At 39.6% G+C, this 18,319-nt stretch overlaps 1 protein-coding gene across 1 annotated transcript; it reads left to right on the forward strand.

Annotated features, from left to right (window-relative positions):
* The first annotated feature begins 3,774 nt into the window (after nt 1-3,774).
* On the forward strand, nt 3,775-10,770 carry IL17F (interleukin 17F). Its single transcript, XM_037844597.1, has 3 exons — nt 3,775-3,807; nt 9,040-9,260; nt 10,449-10,770. Exons 1-3 carry the CDS (start codon nt 3,775-3,777, stop codon nt 10,684-10,686), a joined length of 492 nt encoding a protein of 163 aa, XP_037700525.1. The 3' UTR covers nt 10,687-10,770.
* The last annotated feature ends 7,549 nt before the right edge of the window (nt 10,771-18,319 follow it).

Consider the following 18,319-nt stretch of genomic DNA (forward strand, 5'->3'; position numbering starts at 1 on the left):
TCCATCTCATTTTTGTTTGCAAATCTACCAACTCTTTTCTAAACTCATCTCTTTCTCCTGTTACTTCACACAAAATAATATCCAACGCACACAACTAACATTCTGTTTTCCAGTCTCTTCCTCTGAAGATACAAGTTTATTAGGTACAAGATCTTCCTCTCAAGGTACCACAGGCAATAGTTTTACCAAATGTTTTGCCGTTGCATGACACAGATCATCATTATCCAGCCTACACTGTCAGTGTCATCATAGCCGGCCACGCGACCACCATGGTTAATGCCACAGATTTCAGTTGTTTGTTGCGGTGGCACCTCACTTCCAGGCACCGATTTCTAGCAGCAGGTATACCGTGTTAGCACAGCGTATCTTAGATTAACTTTTTTGGAATGATGATAAAACATCTTGAAAATTGGATTTGTAAAGTTAAACGTGTGTGCTGATACCTGTAATATCCTCAACAATCTCATGTTGTTACCTTTTTGGTTAACATACATGTAAGTGCCTTCCTTCCATAACTGGATTTTTTTATTAGTTAGAGTCACAATCTTAGGCTACCGTCATCACCATCCATTAGCAGAACTCCAAACAGAAACTCGGTACCTATTAAGCAAGAACTCCCCAACAAAACTAGATTTTAAGCTGCATTAAGGTAAAGACTGTGCTTACTTATAATTGTAGCTCCAACAAACATTTAACGTGGTTCCAAACACATGGGAGGGCATAAGAAAACCTTGCTGAATTGTATATTAGAGCAACTATGATATTTTACTGCATAGGAGGCTGTGTAAAACTGATTCCTGTAACCACAGAGTCCTCTGGCTCTCTTTCCATAGGCTCTTGGAGTTGTGTGTAGAATGTCCTAGAGGTCAGTGAATGAAAGTGCCACTTGCATTATTGAAAGTCTCAAACTGGCGACAGCTTGTCATGGGTGGTACAGATCATTCAGGGAAGGGTTTCCACCATAGTCAATTGTGGATTTATTATATATTCATTACTGTGTCCCCATTATTAGTGCATGATTTACAATATAACAGGTGCATGACAAATGTTAGATGAAATAATGATCTGGGTCTGTTGATTCAATTAAAATTTGATGATGGCCATTACTAGTTTGACATCCTGATAGTTTAGTTATTTTTACTCTGAGGAGGGAAAACTATGTGACACTGTATGTAAGGGTCAGTATTGCTTCCTTCTTGGATAAGGGGTCATTTAGTTTTCTCCTATAGTCATCAGATTCCCTCGTAAGGAATCAGTCACTCTTAATTCAAAGTGAATTTACTTGTTTCTTCTTCCATGCACTGAGGTATGGTTATGCAAGAAGGGGAGACCACTGAAGAAAATGGATTACTCAACCCACTCAATTTAATATGCAGTTAAGGGTCTATTGCATATTTTGGTTTCGTAGCATGAATGATGCAAACAAAGCTGAAACACATGCTTCTTGATTTCATGGAGCTAGCTTCACTGTGTACATGGAAGAAAATGTCTGATGAAGCCTCAAAAACTGTCTTATAAGATGGATTCAGAAGCTTCAGTATGGAAGGGATTGGCTAGGGAACTTGTCTTGGAGCCAAGCCTGCACAGAAAATACAATGTTTTAATTTAGATTGTATATTTGGGGAAGGAGTCTAGTAGACACTATCAGTGTAGGAGACCCAGTCACCTGAGATCTTTGAAGGCACAAGAGAACCATCTTAAAACAATATATAAGCAAAAGTAAGATACATTAAATATGAGCACTGAGGTAACAAGGAAGGAAATGATCCCTGAGAGGATGATTCACGGAAGTCTTCTCATAGGAGTTACACTTTTGGTTGTCTCAGAGGAGAGGAGAGAAAAATCCATAGGTATGGAGAGAAGCAATGTGGATGAAAGGCTCATGATCACAGAAGAATTTTCATCAATCTCAGAAGCTCTTCTAAAAGAACCCAGGAGTGGCTTCCCTTTTATTTCCTTCAGTTAAAGAAAATGGAGCAGAGTTGTTCAAATATGTTGCTATAGAGAGAAAGAACTCTGTCTTGCCAGAATGTGCCCTGCCTTTTTAAAAGAGCATGTTTAATTTTATCTGATCTTTCTGGAGATGAAAAGTGAGTTACCATTATTTTGGAGATATTTGAGTATTCCTAGGGTACAATGCCTGACATATAGCATGTGCTTAATAAATATTTGTTTACCTGAACTGAATGAGAAAAATTAACATTTCTCATTTCATTTAGAATTACACATCAGAGCACATAAATGCTTCAACTTGCTAATTCATTTGGGTTAAAAAAATCCTTCTCAATCAGATATATCCAAGAAAATGCTCATTTATATGTTGTCTGAATAATGATTATTTATTAAGCACCAGTAGGGGTCCGGCCATGGGTTAAAAAAAGAGTTCAGGTGACCACATACTGAGGTTACAATAGTTTTGATGACTCTCTCATTGATGTTCTTCATTTTTTTGATTTTGTTTTCCCACCCATAAAATACAGCTCAAGATACTCTTCTAGCTAAGCTTACTTATAATGGTGCCTAAGAGTCATCCCCAGAGAACTTCTTCTGTTGCTCAGATGTGGCCTCTCTCTCTAAGCCAACTCGGCAGGTAAACTCACTGCCCTCCCCTGCTACATGGGACATGACTCCTAGGGGTATAAATCTCCCCATCAATGTGGGACATGACTCCTGGGGATGAGCCTAGACCTGGCATCATGGGATTGAGAAGAATTACTGACCAAAAGGGGGAAGAGAAATGAAACAAAATTAAGTTTCAGTGAATGAGAGATCTCAAATGGGGTTGAGAGGTCATTCTGGAGGTTATTCTTATGCATTATATAGACATCCTTTTTTAGTTTTTAGTGTACTAGAATAACAAGAAGGAAATACCTGAAACTGATTCTGGAAGATGATCATATGAGTATATAGCTTATAAGGTGTGACTGTGTAATTGTGAAAACCTTGTGGCTCCACTCCCTTTATCTAGTGTATGGACAAATGAGTAGAAAAGAGGGGGACAAAAAATAAATGAATAATAGAGGCAGGAAAAGAGTATGAGATGTTTTCGGTGTTCTTTTTTACTCTTATTTTTAGGAGTAATGAAAATATCCAAAAAAATTAATTGTGGTGGTGAATGCACAACCATGTGATGATACAGTGAACAATTGATTGTACACTTTGGAGGATTATAGGGTATGTGAGTATATCTCAATAAAATTGTATTTGGGAAGAAAAGAATAAAATAAACTGTGTTTCTTCAATCTTAAAAAAAAAAAAGACAGTCCTCTAGTTTACCACAAAGGTTCCTCTAAATGAGATGGTTTACCTCCCATTTAAATCATGGTTCAAATTGCATGACTCTTGAATACTGGAAAGTAGAACATATGGTATGTGACAAAAGTTGTCATCAGTTTGTGGAAGAGCATAAAAGATCATGACGACAATTCGTAACTTGGTTCATCTCTACAGGAAATTCGTTAAGAAATTTGCTATAATTTCAGGGCAATAAGGGTGGAAGTGGGGTAGAAGAAAAGGAAGAATTGGTTCTTTTTCTGTCATCCCTTTTTAAGGCCCCCCTTTCATTCTCCTTCAGGAAGTGGAATAGAAAAAAAAAATCTGAATTCGTCAGTAACTCTTGGTCAACCACAACCTAGAGACAGTAAGCAGGTCAGTCGAAACAGGGACAGTGATTGCTATAAAACCAACAGGTACTCTCATTGACACAACAGAGGCGTGCACAGGGTCACACATATGCAGAGAGAGCTTACTCACTGAGCAAGCAAACAGAACCAGATGACAATGGCCATCCTGCATAACACAGCCATGGTGAGTATCAATAATTGCTGTTTGGGTGCAGTCATTGCTAGGAATTTAGAAAAGCTGATTTCTATGGAATCAGGCTTAATTGGGTTCTTTTGGGGGGGGGGTTCTTTCAAAAACAGAGCTGACATTCTTGACTCCTGTCTGGTAGAGAAAAAGGAAAAAATAGCCAGCAGTTTTATTGGGGTACAAAACATAGGTCCTCACCCAGTGGTTTTTTGCACAGGTGGTGTTCACTTGCCCAGTTCTTGGCATCACAAGTAGACATGCTCTCTCCTGTGGTCCCCTCTAGAGTTGGGCTGGTCTAAAGGTCTTATCTCATGGTGGGAGCTTAGGCAGTGTTTTAGGGGATGTATATATTTTTTAATGAAAGAGGCTGGAGCCTACAGAGTTTTAAAGATTCCCCAGGACTATTACTAGGTAAGGAATGGCCTGGGCGGAGGAAATGAAACACCCAGTGTTGAACTTTGCACAGCTCCTCCAGGATGGACATTCCCCGTGTTTCTGAAAGCTGATTTACTTTTTGCTTCATCCTATTCCTCTTGGAGAAGAGAAGGATGTTGATGTAATGGAAATTTACCTTCTCTTGGTCCACAATCTTGCCTGGCATTAGTCATCTAAGATAGGGAGAAATTTAACACAAAGGAGCGTGAAAACAGGGCTTGGGAAATCACTCACTGTATTATTGGCTTAAATAATTCCTTTTTTTCCCCCTCGTTTTACAATCCATGCAACTTAAGGAGCATGAATTTCATAAAAGGTTTATGGCATGTGGTGATAATAACACAATTTTATATTTAGATGTTGTTTTATAGAGTAGAGCTTTAGAAATGCAGCAGAGTACAGGCTGTGTGGGCATAGGCTTTGGAGTCAGATAGACCTGGTTCAACCACTTACTAACCGTGGGCTTTTGGGTAAGTTAACCTCTCTGTGCCTCAGTTTTCTCATCTATGTGGTGGGAATAATAATGATGTCTCCTTCAGGCTTTTCTTTTTTTTGAAATGATTAATTGATAGAACAGAAAATGATGAATCTATAATCTGAAATGGCAAATCTATGCATGCTTTGTTTTTAGTTAACTTGGCCATTCTAATATACAATGACTGATAAGGACAGAGAAAAGATTCAATAAGTGTTAACTATTAATATTAATATTAGTATTATTTTTATCCCTTCAACCCAGGGAAGTGGGTAGAAATTACTTCCTCCAACTACACATAAAGAAAAAAGTACAATTAAGCTAAGTGATTTATTTTACATCACTGGGTACTGGATGCATAAGAACTGGGCTGTGAATCAAGGTTTTCTGACTCCAAGCGGAGTATGCTTCTCTTTGAAAGACTAAGAGGCAAGATTTCTGAATGTAAAGCCATTGTGTCCAAACAAATCTGTTGAGTAGTTTTGTGCTCCAAAGCCATTTCTATTTCTAGTTACTTTGAAGAAATCTATTTGGTGGTCAGCAAGAAAACATGACAGCATCAGAACAGGGTTAGAAGTTGGGAGGTTCAGGTGGACAGGGCAACCTCAGAAAGCAGTCTAGGCAAATTCTCTTGGCCTCAGAAGCTGACCAGGTTGTGGAGTCCACTTCCACATGGGAGAGAGCACAGATTGCAGATAGGTTTGGGAGGCAGATGAGACAATATCTTAGGTGGACTCACCATAGAGTGAGGAGCCAAGCTGGACCCAAAACTGGTGTCTTATTATTGCCCACCTTCAGCTTGTGTTTCCTCCTGCCTCTAGTTCTTATTTTGCAGAGGAGAGTAATACCTACATACCTACCTCTAAGGTGGCGTATACAAATTTAAGTCTAGAAAATCCTCTGAATCCTCCAAGAAGTGCACACGGTATCATTCTTATTGTTTTTTTTTTTAAGAAGGCAAGTTCCCAGGTATTACTCTCCTCACTATTTCACAACACCTAAGCTTTTTAGATATCTTGAGATGACAATGTAGGTTTAAAGTGGAGCTAGTGAATTAATGAATTTATAAATATATTTTTTTTAATAGAAAAGAGGCATCTTTGCATGGAATTGTTAAACCACCTCTGAGCAGTGTGCATCAGGACTTGTTTGTTAGGTTGGCTGCAGAAGGACAGAAGCAAGTGCAAGGAGGGATGTATGCACCTGTGTTCATATTTCCATTTTGATATAACCATTGTACATGCACGTCTCTTGGCTGTACCATAGAAAAACATTGTTAAAATAATTCAGTGGGAACATGCCTTGCTATTATTTCACTATAGATCTGACAATGAATTCTCTTAGATGCACTATACTTACTGTACTCTTGCTTTATGTCTCATTTTAAATTGAGCGTTAAGGGAATGCAGTATTTGTAACTCTGCCAATATCTATAGAGACTTGTTACATTTTTGTCTTCTATGAAATTTTGTTCTCAAGAAACACAGGAATACATTTTCCCCCCTGATTGAGCTGGTGTCATGTATTCTTTGTTATCCCAATACTCATGACGTTGGGACTTTGAACTAGTAAAAATTCATGAAAAAGCATGATACTTTCTGTGTACTCTCATCCACATGAAAATGTATGCTCAGTTGTGTGTGTATACATAAAGGACCTAGAAGAATATGTCAAGCTGTAAACTGCTTGTGATTTTGCATGACTTTTGCTTCTTCGCTTCTTGGACTTTTCAGTTTTCTATATTGTACAATTAAAAGTTTGAGAACAAATAAATGTTATTTTAAAACCTTAAAAAAAAAAAAAAAAAAAGAAGGCAGGAGCCTTATCAAAGCCACGACCTTATTTTGCATAACCTCTAAAATCTACAGTTTTAGATCAAAAACTTTGTTGTGCAAACTCAAGTGATTTGCGGACATCACCTATTTATTGATAAAGAGCCCTGTGACCAACAATACTCGTGCAATTCTGATACAGCTGTTGCATGGCTTAAAACCGCTTGGGCCTCTAATGAGTCAAACTTAAGACTAAGCACCATGAGTGGCTATATGTTGATAATGATATTGACCTTCAGTGGAACCACTGTCACCTAGGTTCTAGGCTCCAGACTGGCACCAACAGGCTGGAGGACGCAACCAAGTTATTTATTGCCTTTCAGCCACAACTCCCTCATCTGTCTAATCAGGAGAATTAATATTAGCTCCGCCTACTTCAGAAAGTAGTTGTGAGAATCTGGTGTTTAAAAAGATGTGAAAGTGTTTTCTAAAATACCCTAAGAATATAATTTGTTATAACAATTAATTGTTAGAACCATGTTCATTATTGCCAAATCATGTAACCCCAAGGTATGGTTACTGTAGAGCTTTGAAATGAAAATTAGAAATGATTCAGTGAATATGATACAGAAGAAGAAAGAGAAAACACAAAGGAGGAATTCACTTAAGAAACCTAAGGAAGTGATTGATAGGTGTGAGAAGCTTCCTAAAGACTCCTTACCTAGTAGGCATCCTTTTTGTTTTCTAAACCTACATAGCATTTTGTTAAGACAGAAGTGCATGAGGGCAAATTCCAGTCTATATTGTCTACTGTGTATCATTAGCACAATGCTGACCGCATAGTGGGTACTTAGTAAGAGCTGCGTATTATGTGCTAGGCAGTGCCCTTAGAACTTTACGTGGATCATCACATTTAATCTTCACATTTGCTAGTGGAGAAAGCTGAGTCATAGCTATTAAGAATCCTGGAACTGTGTTAGGAACCCATGACATCTGACTCTACAGCTTGTGCTCCAAACCACCATACTAGAGAGTTGAGAAATAGTTGTTTGAATGAATGTTTGTGGGATGGAGGTAGGTGGCTGCTGGTTTTCTAAAGGCAACTCAGCCTCACTCTAGCTTATCTGGGTCAATCTTGCTTTCAACTTCTTTTTCGTTTCAGCTACCTTAGCATGGCAAGTTGACACCATGACCTTTTTGCCTACGCTTATCATTTCTTGCCTCCAGCATCTGCCAAATATAAAAAGGAGGGCCTTTTAAATCAACACATCTAATCACCTTCCCTACCTTAACCTGTGGACAGTGTGAGCCTGAGCAATTCTGAGTCCAGAGAATGAAAGCAGCTCAGCTTTGGCTATTGCCTTGCGTTGGGAATCTGTTATGGGCGTTATCCTTTCTCAGTAAGGGAAGGTGGTGATAGTGGGATGAATGAAGCAATGGTCATGACAAAGGGAAGCTGGAGAGATTTTCAGTTCTTTTAGGGAGGTCTTCACAGAGCACTTTCATTCTTCGTGCATTTTGGTAACGCCAGATAACCTGATATTTCAATCTAAGTATAAAAAATATATGTTCCAGAGCTAAAGAGAAATAGTTTCTGTATTCTTGGTCGTGCATCATTAGTGCCCCTGCTTCTTTCAATTAGCATGGATAATTGGAACTTTGCTATAGTTGCTTTCGCATGATGTTTTTCTTAACACATTGAGCTTGACTTATATTGTTTAACTGTATCATCTTGTTCATTCATTCTCTCATGCACTCTTTCATTCCAGAAAGTATTTATGGAGTACCCATTCTCTGAGATGTTCTCCTGCAAGGACTTACAATCTAATGGGTGTAGATCTGACATGAACACAAATACTACATTTTGAGGAAATAAAAAATGCTGCTTGGATGCTAGATTGTAAAAGCTTTAAGATTTAAAGGTAATAGGCACACATCTGATTGAACCAGCTTAGGGACAGTTCCTGGAGGTGAATGCATTCGAGTGGGGCCTTGATGGAGGGGTAGAATTTTGATAGACAGAGGTGAAGCAGTATATTCTAGGTGAGGGATGGGTAGGAGGAAGGATTTGTGGAACATTCATGGAATATGAGGTTGGAAATAAAAACGAAAGCTGTCATTTATTAGGTGCTATTTGTGTCAGGCAGATTTATACGTGCTTTACATAAAACATTTCATTTAATCTTGTTAATGTTATTACAAGGTGAGTATTATTATCCTATTGGAAAGAAAAGAAACCAGGGGCTCAGTGAAGAAGTCAGAGCAAGATTCAAATCCATTTCAAGGCCCTGACATCTTTCTGTCTCATTTGGGAGCTCTCAGGCTGCAGAAGCTTTGATCATCAGGCCAATGAATTTAGCTCTCAGTTTGGCACCCTGAGAGCTTCAGGTGTGACTGCTCCCATTTCCAGGTGAAGACGTGAAATTTGGAGAGAAGCTCAGATCCCATAAAACGGCCAAGAAGACCAAGTTCAGCTGGAGCTTCTGATATTTCTTGCCAGAAAGGATGACCAGCGTTTCTAACCGAGCCATCTCCTCTCTTTTCCAGCTCAAGTCCCTGCTGCTGTTGATGTTGGAGCTCACCCTCCTGTGGGATGTGGCAGCTGGGAAAAACCTCAAAACAGGGGACACTGCTCCCCAAAAGCCTGGGACCTGTCCTCCTTTGGAGGACAACAGTGTGAGGGTTGACATTCGCATTCTCAATCAAAACCAGGGGGTTCACATCTCACATGACTTCCAGAACCGCTCCAGCTCCCCCTGGGATTACAAGTAAGTGTGAAAAGAGTCTGATCTTCACATTCTTTTAAAATGTGATTTATTCTAATTATAAAAATAGAAAATTTAGAAAATTCAGAAAAATAAAAATAAAAGCACTCACATTCATTGCTTTTTTAAAAAAGCAGAAATCCTGCTTTACCTGGGAATTTACTTTTTTTTTTTTTTTTGGTTTGGTTTTGGGCTGGGCCCCCTGAGGTGGTTGAAGGTCCTAATATTTTGTTTTAAGTTCTCATCAACTCTCTATCTTTTTCTGCTTCGTGCAGTCCTAGGTTGGAATTAATAAAACTTTCTGTGTTGGTTGAGAGGACTTTTAAAAACAGCTTACATAATGATCTCTGCATGGGGATACGTGGGAACCAGAAAAGTCAGTTTAGAGAGATCCTCTTTAATTAGACCTTGATCTTCAAGGAGTGGGGAGAAAGGAGAAGTGAAGGAGAAAGGCCAGTTTAGGAAGTGGCATGCTGGGTAGAGATCTTGATGGTACAGTCTCATGAATTTGTCTTAAGGTGTAGCTTCTCAGAACACCAGCAACTCACTTGCACTCTCCAGATGTAAGTGTGGAAACAGATTCCAGGCCTTCTGGGGTTGTCCCCACTGCTTCCTCCATGACAGGAGCATGTACAAGGGCAGGTTGGCTGGATTGACTTTCTGCCTTTGTGCCTCCTGGCAGCCGGGCCTACTGAAGGAGAAATAGAAGGCTCTGGATTCACAGCCCCCTAGGGCTTTGGGGATCCTCTGGCAATAGATATTGGTTTTCCTTTCCCAGCAGCAAGCCCTGTAGACTGTATATTGGGAGACCTACTAAAGATGTTCAATCTCCAGGCAAAAGATGAATAAAATACTAATAACACCACCACAAATATAAATAAAATAAAATCCGCTAATATTTATTGAATGCTGGCATTTTGCAGTGTGGTGTTTTACATACTTTTGTATCACCGAATGCTCTCTGCAATCTCACGGGAGATATATGTGAGTCTCTATTTTATAGCTGAGGAAACTGAGGCTTAGGGGGTGAAGCAACTGCATTAGGGTGGTGTGTGAATCCAGACCACCTGGTTCCAAGGCCTGGGCTGCAGCCTTCCCGGAGGTGAGCACCCAGGGCTGTGGGACTCGCGTCCTCTGTCCATCTCCACTTCCCCAGCCTCATCGTTTTGCTCTTGTCTGCTCCTCCTGCAGCATCACTCGGGACCCCCACCGGTTCCCCTCGGAAATTGCAGAGGCCCGGTGCAGGCACATGGGCTGCATCAATGCTCAGGGGCAGGAAGACAGTTCCATGAACTCTGTACCCATCCAGCAGGAGTTCCTGGTCCTTCGGAGGGAGCCCCGGGGCTGCTCCAGCTCCTTCCAGCTGGAGAAGGTCAGGGTGACTGTTGGCTGCACCTGCGTCACCCCCATCATCCGCCATGTGGCCTGAGAGCTGCACATCAACTCAGCTGCAGAGGCTGTAGAAACGTCACTCTTTACCCTGCACTCTGCAATAAGTCCTGTCTGCTGCCTGATTCCCTCCACTTTTAATAAGATATGCATGGAATTCTCAAAGCTCTGTATTAGATAGAGTATTAACATTCTGGGATGCTTCAGAATCATGACATTATCCTGAAATGTTCCAATGTCCAGCCCCACTGAAAACAGATGGAGAGCGTTAAGAAGCCCTTGGCGCACCCCATTTGTGCTCTCTGGTGACCTCTGAGCCACACAGTCACCCTGAAAAGAGCTGTTCCTTGGGAGCTCTGTTCCATGTAGAGATGAAAAAGCAGAAAATATACTCAGTGTATTAGTGTGGGGGTGGGGGTGTGCAGGATCTGGAACATATGTTTATTAAATGTCTGTGAAATATAGGGAGATTGGCCTGAACTACTGGATATTTGTATTTGTAAGGAAAATGTCCCTATATTTATGACTGATTGATTAGATAAAATTTTAGGAGAAAATTTAATATACCAAGGGCTAATGTAATAAAGTATGAATGATTGAAAAATACTCCAGGTGTTCATTTCCAGTCTCAACTTGTACTCAGAGATCTTGTAGCTTTAAAGATTTTGAACTTCATATGCCTGTCATTTGTTTTTCATATTTCCTCATCAGAGCACTGGTGTTAGAGTTATTTCATTATTCATGGTACTTGGGAGTTGCATGGAGAGTTAAGGAAAATAGTGCAACCAAAACTTGGGCTGCCTGGTAATTGTTTACTTCTCCATCTTTGTGGCTACATTTATTTTATAAAGTGAACATTTATTGGCCTTTGGGCTAGCTCCTGGGAATATAAAGAAAAGTTGGTAGTGGCCAACCCACAGAGTCTTTGGACATACGGCCACAGCAGTCACTTTGCATCCTTTTTGTTCTGACTCCTGTCTTTCATCCATCTTTTCCAGTTCTTGGGAATACAGGAGCTTCCAGATAGTCTCCAGGCAACTCTGGGGAAACTCAGAGGCTCTCTCATCCTTCTCTGGCCCAGACAAACCACATCCCATTTTCTCCTTTACTACCAGCTAACATGTTACTGTCCCCAGCACAACTGCATTTCTTATCCCTTGCACATCCCAGAGAGGAAGTGGGGCTTAAGTTCTCACTATTCAGATCTCCCACTTCCCAACTCTCACCTGGGACTTGGCTTGAGGATGGGCAGGTGGCAGGAACCTTGCACACATTTCTAACTCTTTAGTGTGGGTAACTGTTGGGGGGGGGAGGTGAAGATGGTGGGGTATGGCTATTTATCTTTTCACTCCAGAATCTTTTGCTTATGATAGAAATATTGAATTTTGTACTTAAAATGTCCAGGCTCTTGAAATCTAAAGAACATTTTCTTTCATAGCTATCAGCTTCATCAGTTTGCCATGGATCTCACAAACTAACTTTGATACTCAAATTTGTGCAATGAATCTTCCATTCTCTGTTCATATTTTCAATAATAACCATACCCTGAGGGTAGTAGATACAAAAAGGCTTCTGTACAGTCTGAGTGCTTGGGAAAGAGGAGAAGGGAAATTGCAGGTAAAAAATTATACCTCTGAGTATATCAAGATATCATCTTATTACATATTTACAAGTCATTTCAAGGCAGTGTGCTAGGTACTGTAATCAAGGTACAAAGGTTTAGGAAAACACAGGGACGATGGCTCACCAGATGAGATGAATTTTGCACTGAGATGAATATGAGTTGGTCTGGAGGAAATGGAGGAAAGGCATTTGTAGCACAGGGAACAGCATAAGGAAAAGCATGGAGTGCAAAAAAGCCTGGGGTGTAAGAAGAACTATAAGTAGTAGTTCCATGTGCCTGGGATCTTATAAAATACATGGAGATACAGTGGTGAACATATAATAAATATTTCTTTAATGAATGAGTTAAACAATTAACGTGAGAATAGGCAAAGAAAAGCAGACAAAAGGCCCACTTGTGAAGGGTTTTGTATGTTTTATTACAAGGAGTTATAAAAGCATTGCTGTATTTCGCAACATAACTCTGGTATTAGCGTGCAAAAGTGTGCAAAAGGAATTGAAAACTTGAAGGCCAGTCAGAAGATCCAAGAGAAGGCAATTTCTCTCCAATGGTAGACTTATGTTGTAAAAGCTGGAATGGCCTGTAGATCACTTGGTCAAACTTTCTCATTTGCCAATGAGGTCCAGAGGACTTAGGTGATTTGTGCAAGGTCACTCAGGTAGTGGCAGAAATAGGTTCATCAACTACAAGTTCATGAATTTCCATGTTCGTTTTGCAGCCTGCTGTAGTGTTTCTAATAAAGATCCACTTCAATCATTTCTCTATGTGGCCTAGGGCTGGCCCTGAGGGAGGGTACAGAAATTATCTCCACATCCAACAATACCAAAATACATTGTACAGGGTGCCCCCTGGCGTCTGGGGCCCTCAGTTACAGCTGCGGGAAGGTGCACATCCTCTCCCGCTCACAAGGTGGCACCCTGCACCCATTTGTTCCTGGATTCCTTGCAGAGGTCAAAAGGAAATGGCTGCCTGGGGGATGGGGTCGGGCTGGGATCTGTCTACTTCAGCAACCTGAGACTCTGTTAAGGCAGAATGAGCAGGCTGTGTTCCTCAGCCTACTACCACCTTTCTGGGTCTCGGAGGTCCCTTGGAGGAGAAGTGCCTAAGTTGAGCGATCCAGGTGTTCAAACACAATGTTGTCAACATAATGTGTGGTGAGAGGAACTTTTCTTTCCCTGTGGAAACTTGAAAGCATATAGCCTTTTCTCTAGATATCCAGTTCTTATTTACGAAAGCTTGACTGGGGGGAGAAACCATTCTCATTCTCTCTCCATCTCTCTTTCTCTCTCTGGATAAAATCACCTGTGGCTATGCTCTCATCCCTCTCTTTTATTCCTAACCTGAAAGCAAGTCAGATCATTGACTTGGCTCCATAATTATCCCTGCTTAGTCTATCTCTTCCATCCCTTAAGCTGCTTCAAGAAACGGACACCTGAAACCCCTTCTGTTTTCTGCACCACCTATCAAATTGCTCAGTGTGAGATATTTATAAAGTTCCATGTGAGAACTTTCACATGTAATTTACAGTGGGTAAACTGTTTAGAAAGTTGGGCTCCCCCACTAATAAAAGGAGAGATAGAAAAAATAAAAAGGAGAGGTATTAAAAATTAGAATTCATACTCAGTTCTGACTTTCAAGCCTAGTGCTATCACTTTCTGGTTGTATGAATTTAGGCAATTTAATATTTGTGAGACTCAGGTTCCTCATATATTAATGGGGATAATATATATTTTAACGAGTTGTGTATAAAGTCACCAAAATAATAAAATGTAGACAACTTAATATTGTACCCAGGAAATGGTGGCACTTAGTAACTGGTAGTCACTGTCCCAAGAAGCACAGAACTTATGTTTTCCATTTTGCTTGACCCCCAGGAAACTTGAATCAATCTTTATGCTTAAGCAAAACAACTGTATTATTCCTATGGTTATCAAATTTACTTTCTCCATTTAATTTCTACACACACACACACACACACATGGGATTTAGAGTGTTCTAAATGAAAGGCCTATAAATTGTTATATAGTCTAATAATGTATAGATCTTATGTTTAAGCAACTTTAAATTCATTTGTGTAAGAATTGAGGAAGCTATAGATTCAATACATTAAAAAAAAAAGGATTCCTTTGGCCCAAATATTCATTCTAGTCTACTCCACTGATACAAATTGGAAGAAAAGCATTTTTTCTTAGTTTAGTAGGTCCTAGGGGTGGTACATGTTCAGCTGGATTCCCCTCTGGGTACAAAGGAATACATATTTTCTTAAACACTGAGACATTTTTTTTTTTTGCAACATCATTGGTACCAAGGAAAGAATCTTTGAAAAAGTGGTAACGTATGAAGCCAATGGGCTCTATATTTTGCTTGCACATCTCCAAGTGTCATAAAAGAGTACAAAGAACCATTACTTCCTCTTTAAAGAGTGCCCAGGAAAACATGGAATTCCATTAATGAGGATCAGGTATGGGTAATGGCCCAATGGTAGTGGGTATTTATGTATGATCTTTGTACTTGTGAATCTGATAATCAGGGAGATGGTATTTACCAAGTCACAACTCTGCATCTTCCTATATTTGCAATAGGATTAAATTGCTTTTGCAGTAGAAGTTTATTTTTCAGGTCTGTAGTATTCATGTAATCCAGCAGCTAAACCCAACAACAATCCCATTGAAGGTTGTTAAAAATGATAAAAATGATAACAATAACAGCAGCTCATATCATGAGTGTTTGCTGAGTGTCAGGCACTGTGTTGTTTCATGGGCGTGATCTTAGTTCTCACAAGAGTGGTATATTTGGAAATATTGTCCCCATTTTACAGAAGAAGAAACTGAGGAGTTGATAACTTGTCTAAGGCCCAAGAGCTAGTAAATATTAGCATCAAGGTCCAAATCCTGTTCTCTTGGGCTCCAGATCCCCCATTGCCTTATCATCTAATCAGTCCATCTGCATATATTTGGATAAGTTACTTAATATTACTTCAACAGAATCTTTTCCTGTATGGAAATGAGGAATGGCTAAAATCTTACTTATATATCTCCCAGGAAAGTTCTCAGGGCTAACTCTTGATATACAAAGAGCATTGGAAATTTGCTACTCACTGTCCTTCAAGAAACACACCTATGTTTACTTGTAAAAGATGATGACCTTGGTCTCCTGTTTTATCATAGGGACTGTGGTGGTTTAAAGCTGTATGCATCCCAGAAAAACATGTTCCTTAATATAATTCATTTCTGTGGGTGTGAACTCATTGTGAGTAGGATATCTAGATGAGGTTACTTCAGTAAAGGTATGGCGAAGCCCAATCGGGATGGGACTTAATCCTATTACTGGAGTCCTTATAAGTGGAAAGAAATTGAGACACACAGAGAGAAATCTGTGGAAGTAAGAAGCTGATATTCAAGGGAACCTGGAAGACAATGACAGGCCAGGAGAGATTGCCACGTGCATTGTCCTGACAGAGGACCCAAGGACCAAGGATCACCCATAGCCAGCCCCAGAACATCAGCCTTGTGGAAGGGAGCATGTGACGCCTCGATTTGGATTTTCTTTTAGCCTCAATACTGTGAGCAAATTAATCCCCATTGTTTAACCTGACCCATTCCATGGTGTTTGCCTGAGCAGCCCAGGAAGCTAAAATAGGGGGTATGTGGGGTGTGAGCTTTAAAAATTGTTTCCTCCTGCCAGCTCCCTGGTAAGTAATTAGTGGGTACTGATTTTGAGAATTTTGCCAGTAGTGAAGAAGAAAATATTTGGAAGCTGAGGTCAAAAAAAACAACAACAAAAAAGAATGACCCTGATTTAAACATTCAGCTGTTCTCGCCTGCAGAACACTTTTCTTTTCTCTCAAACTGTACAAACAGCATAACAATATTATAGACAATAACCGAACTCATGGGTGTAGCAGCCAGGCACCCAGGTTGAAATGCCACCTCTGCCATTTACTGGCTGACCCACTTACGAAAGATTTTGGGCAAGTTACCTAACCTCTCTGCACTTCCCCCTTCCTCAGCTGTAAAATGAGAATGATAATAGTACCCACTTTGTTGGGATTTTGAGAGGATAGAATAAGATAATATACATAAAATGCTTGGAATAGTACCCATCATGGTCAGTAAGTATCTTATCCATTTCTGAAAAAGGAAAAAGAAGTCATCTATTATCCCAGCACAGTAATATAGCACTTTTAATATTTTTGCTTTCCCTTGGCTTAATTGCCTCAGAGATATATACTTTACAAGGCTGTAACTGTAAATATATGCAAATTATATTTTGTAACTTTTTTCTTACCAGTATATTTTATATATTCCCATATTTCCATATGGAATTTATAATGATTTTTAGTGTCTAAGTAATATTCTTTCAAGCTGATGAACCAAAATTTATTTAATTATTCCTTTACTTTTAGATCTTTAACTATTTCTACTAAAAAAATTAGATATAGCTTGTAGCTGTTTTCATTATTTTTGAATTGTGAACTATATAATAGATACATAAGGGTGTATGTCTTTATATATGTACCTTTGGCTTGCTTGTTAAAATTCTGTGTGCATATCTATGGCTTATCTATAGCTTACCTTTGGCAAGTTACTTCTCTGAGCCTCAATTTCCTCAACTGTAAAATGGGGATGATAATAATACCTGCCTTGTAAAGTTGTGGTGTGGATTAAATGGAATAATAGATGGAAAGTATTTAAAGCAATTTCAGGTGCACACTGGTTGTTACTAGTCTTACTTACTAGTTTACTGTGTCACTTTAAGCAAGGCCAGTGGATAAATGCTCCCACGCTTTACTTCTTGTTTTCAGCGTCAAGTAAATCAATGCATTAAATAAAGAGGGATTTCTGAGTTGTTCTGGGGTTGTGGCTGTTGCAAAACCCAGAGACTTCTGATTCCATTGGCTTACCTCTGTGGTTTCCTTAGGTGAGATTTGTAGATGCCACACCACAGCCCTTTGTATGGCCCGAAGGCAACGATCAGACCTTGTTTATAGTGGTGGTAACACCAGAAGTCTTGTAACCGTTTCCCACAACCACATTTTCATGGCTTTGACAGTAACCAGTTCTGGAAGGCAAGCCTTGGATGGGTGATGTGTGCTGAGTACCGGAGTGGGACCTGGGTGGGACTAGCCCCTCGGAAGGGACAACATGCTCACAGCAAATTCTTGAGATGCTAATCCATCGGCAAGAGTTTCCAGAGGTCCTGGGCATTTGCTCCTGGGCTTCTCAATATCTGAGAGAAAAAAGACACAGATTATCCCACAGACCACTTGTCAAATGCCTGATTACCTTCTGCGGTTGACTCAAACCTCAATGTGCGATCCAGTAAGAAAGCAAGGCTTGCTCTTGCTGCTTGCTTTTGGCCTTGTCTCCATAAGGGATGCCAAACTTCTTGTTATTGTGTTTGAAAATACATAGAAAATAGAATTAAGTATAAAAGGAAACAAGTTTTTCTTTTGGATCTGTTACTTATCTTTGTAAGTTCTACTAGGTACCATGATTTGGATTTAAGAATTTGGGTGAACTGCAGTTCCTATCATAAGAGAATGAGTTTTTCTGGGTGAAGAAATGATGTACAGTAGATGAATACCAAGGAATTCCCCAGTATCCTCATTAATGTTGGAACCCTTTTAAATGAAAGTCAGCACTTGCTGAATGCTTACAATGGAACAGATACTCTACTAACTTTACATGATTCTCTCGTTTAATCTCTCATAACAACTCTGTGAGGTAGGAACTGTCAGTCTCATACATAGATGAGAAAATTGAGGCATAGATTGAGTTAGTACCTTTCTTTCTTTTTTTTTTTTGGCCATAGTTACATTTATCCATTTAACAATATCACCACTATTTCTATTGTAATCCTGATATATATTTTGTTTGCATCTTTTTTAAACATTATTGAAAAATTAAAAAAACAAACCAACAACAAAAAATCCCCAACATTTCAAACAAAACAAAGCAAAGGATTAAGAAAAACAAATAACCTAAAATAACTATTTTGCTTCCACCATGTTCCTACCATACCCCAAGAAAATGAACAAACCATAATC

This window comes from Choloepus didactylus, chromosome 7 (genome assembly GCF_015220235.1).
Source record: "Choloepus didactylus isolate mChoDid1 chromosome 7, mChoDid1.pri, whole genome shotgun sequence".
NCBI lineage: Eukaryota > Metazoa > Chordata > Mammalia > Pilosa > Megalonychidae > Choloepus > Choloepus didactylus.

Coding starts and splice junctions, on each gene's coding strand:
- IL17F (XM_037844597.1), top strand. CDS start 3,775: ATGACAATGGCCATCCTGCATAACACAGCCATG. Junction 3,808..9,039: donor TCCTGCATAACACAGCCATG/GTGAGTATCAAT, acceptor TCTCTTTTCCAG/CTCAAGTCCCTGCTGCTGTT. Junction 9,261..10,448: donor AGCTCCCCCTGGGATTACAA/GTAAGTGTGAAA, acceptor CTCCTCCTGCAG/CATCACTCGGGACCCCCACC.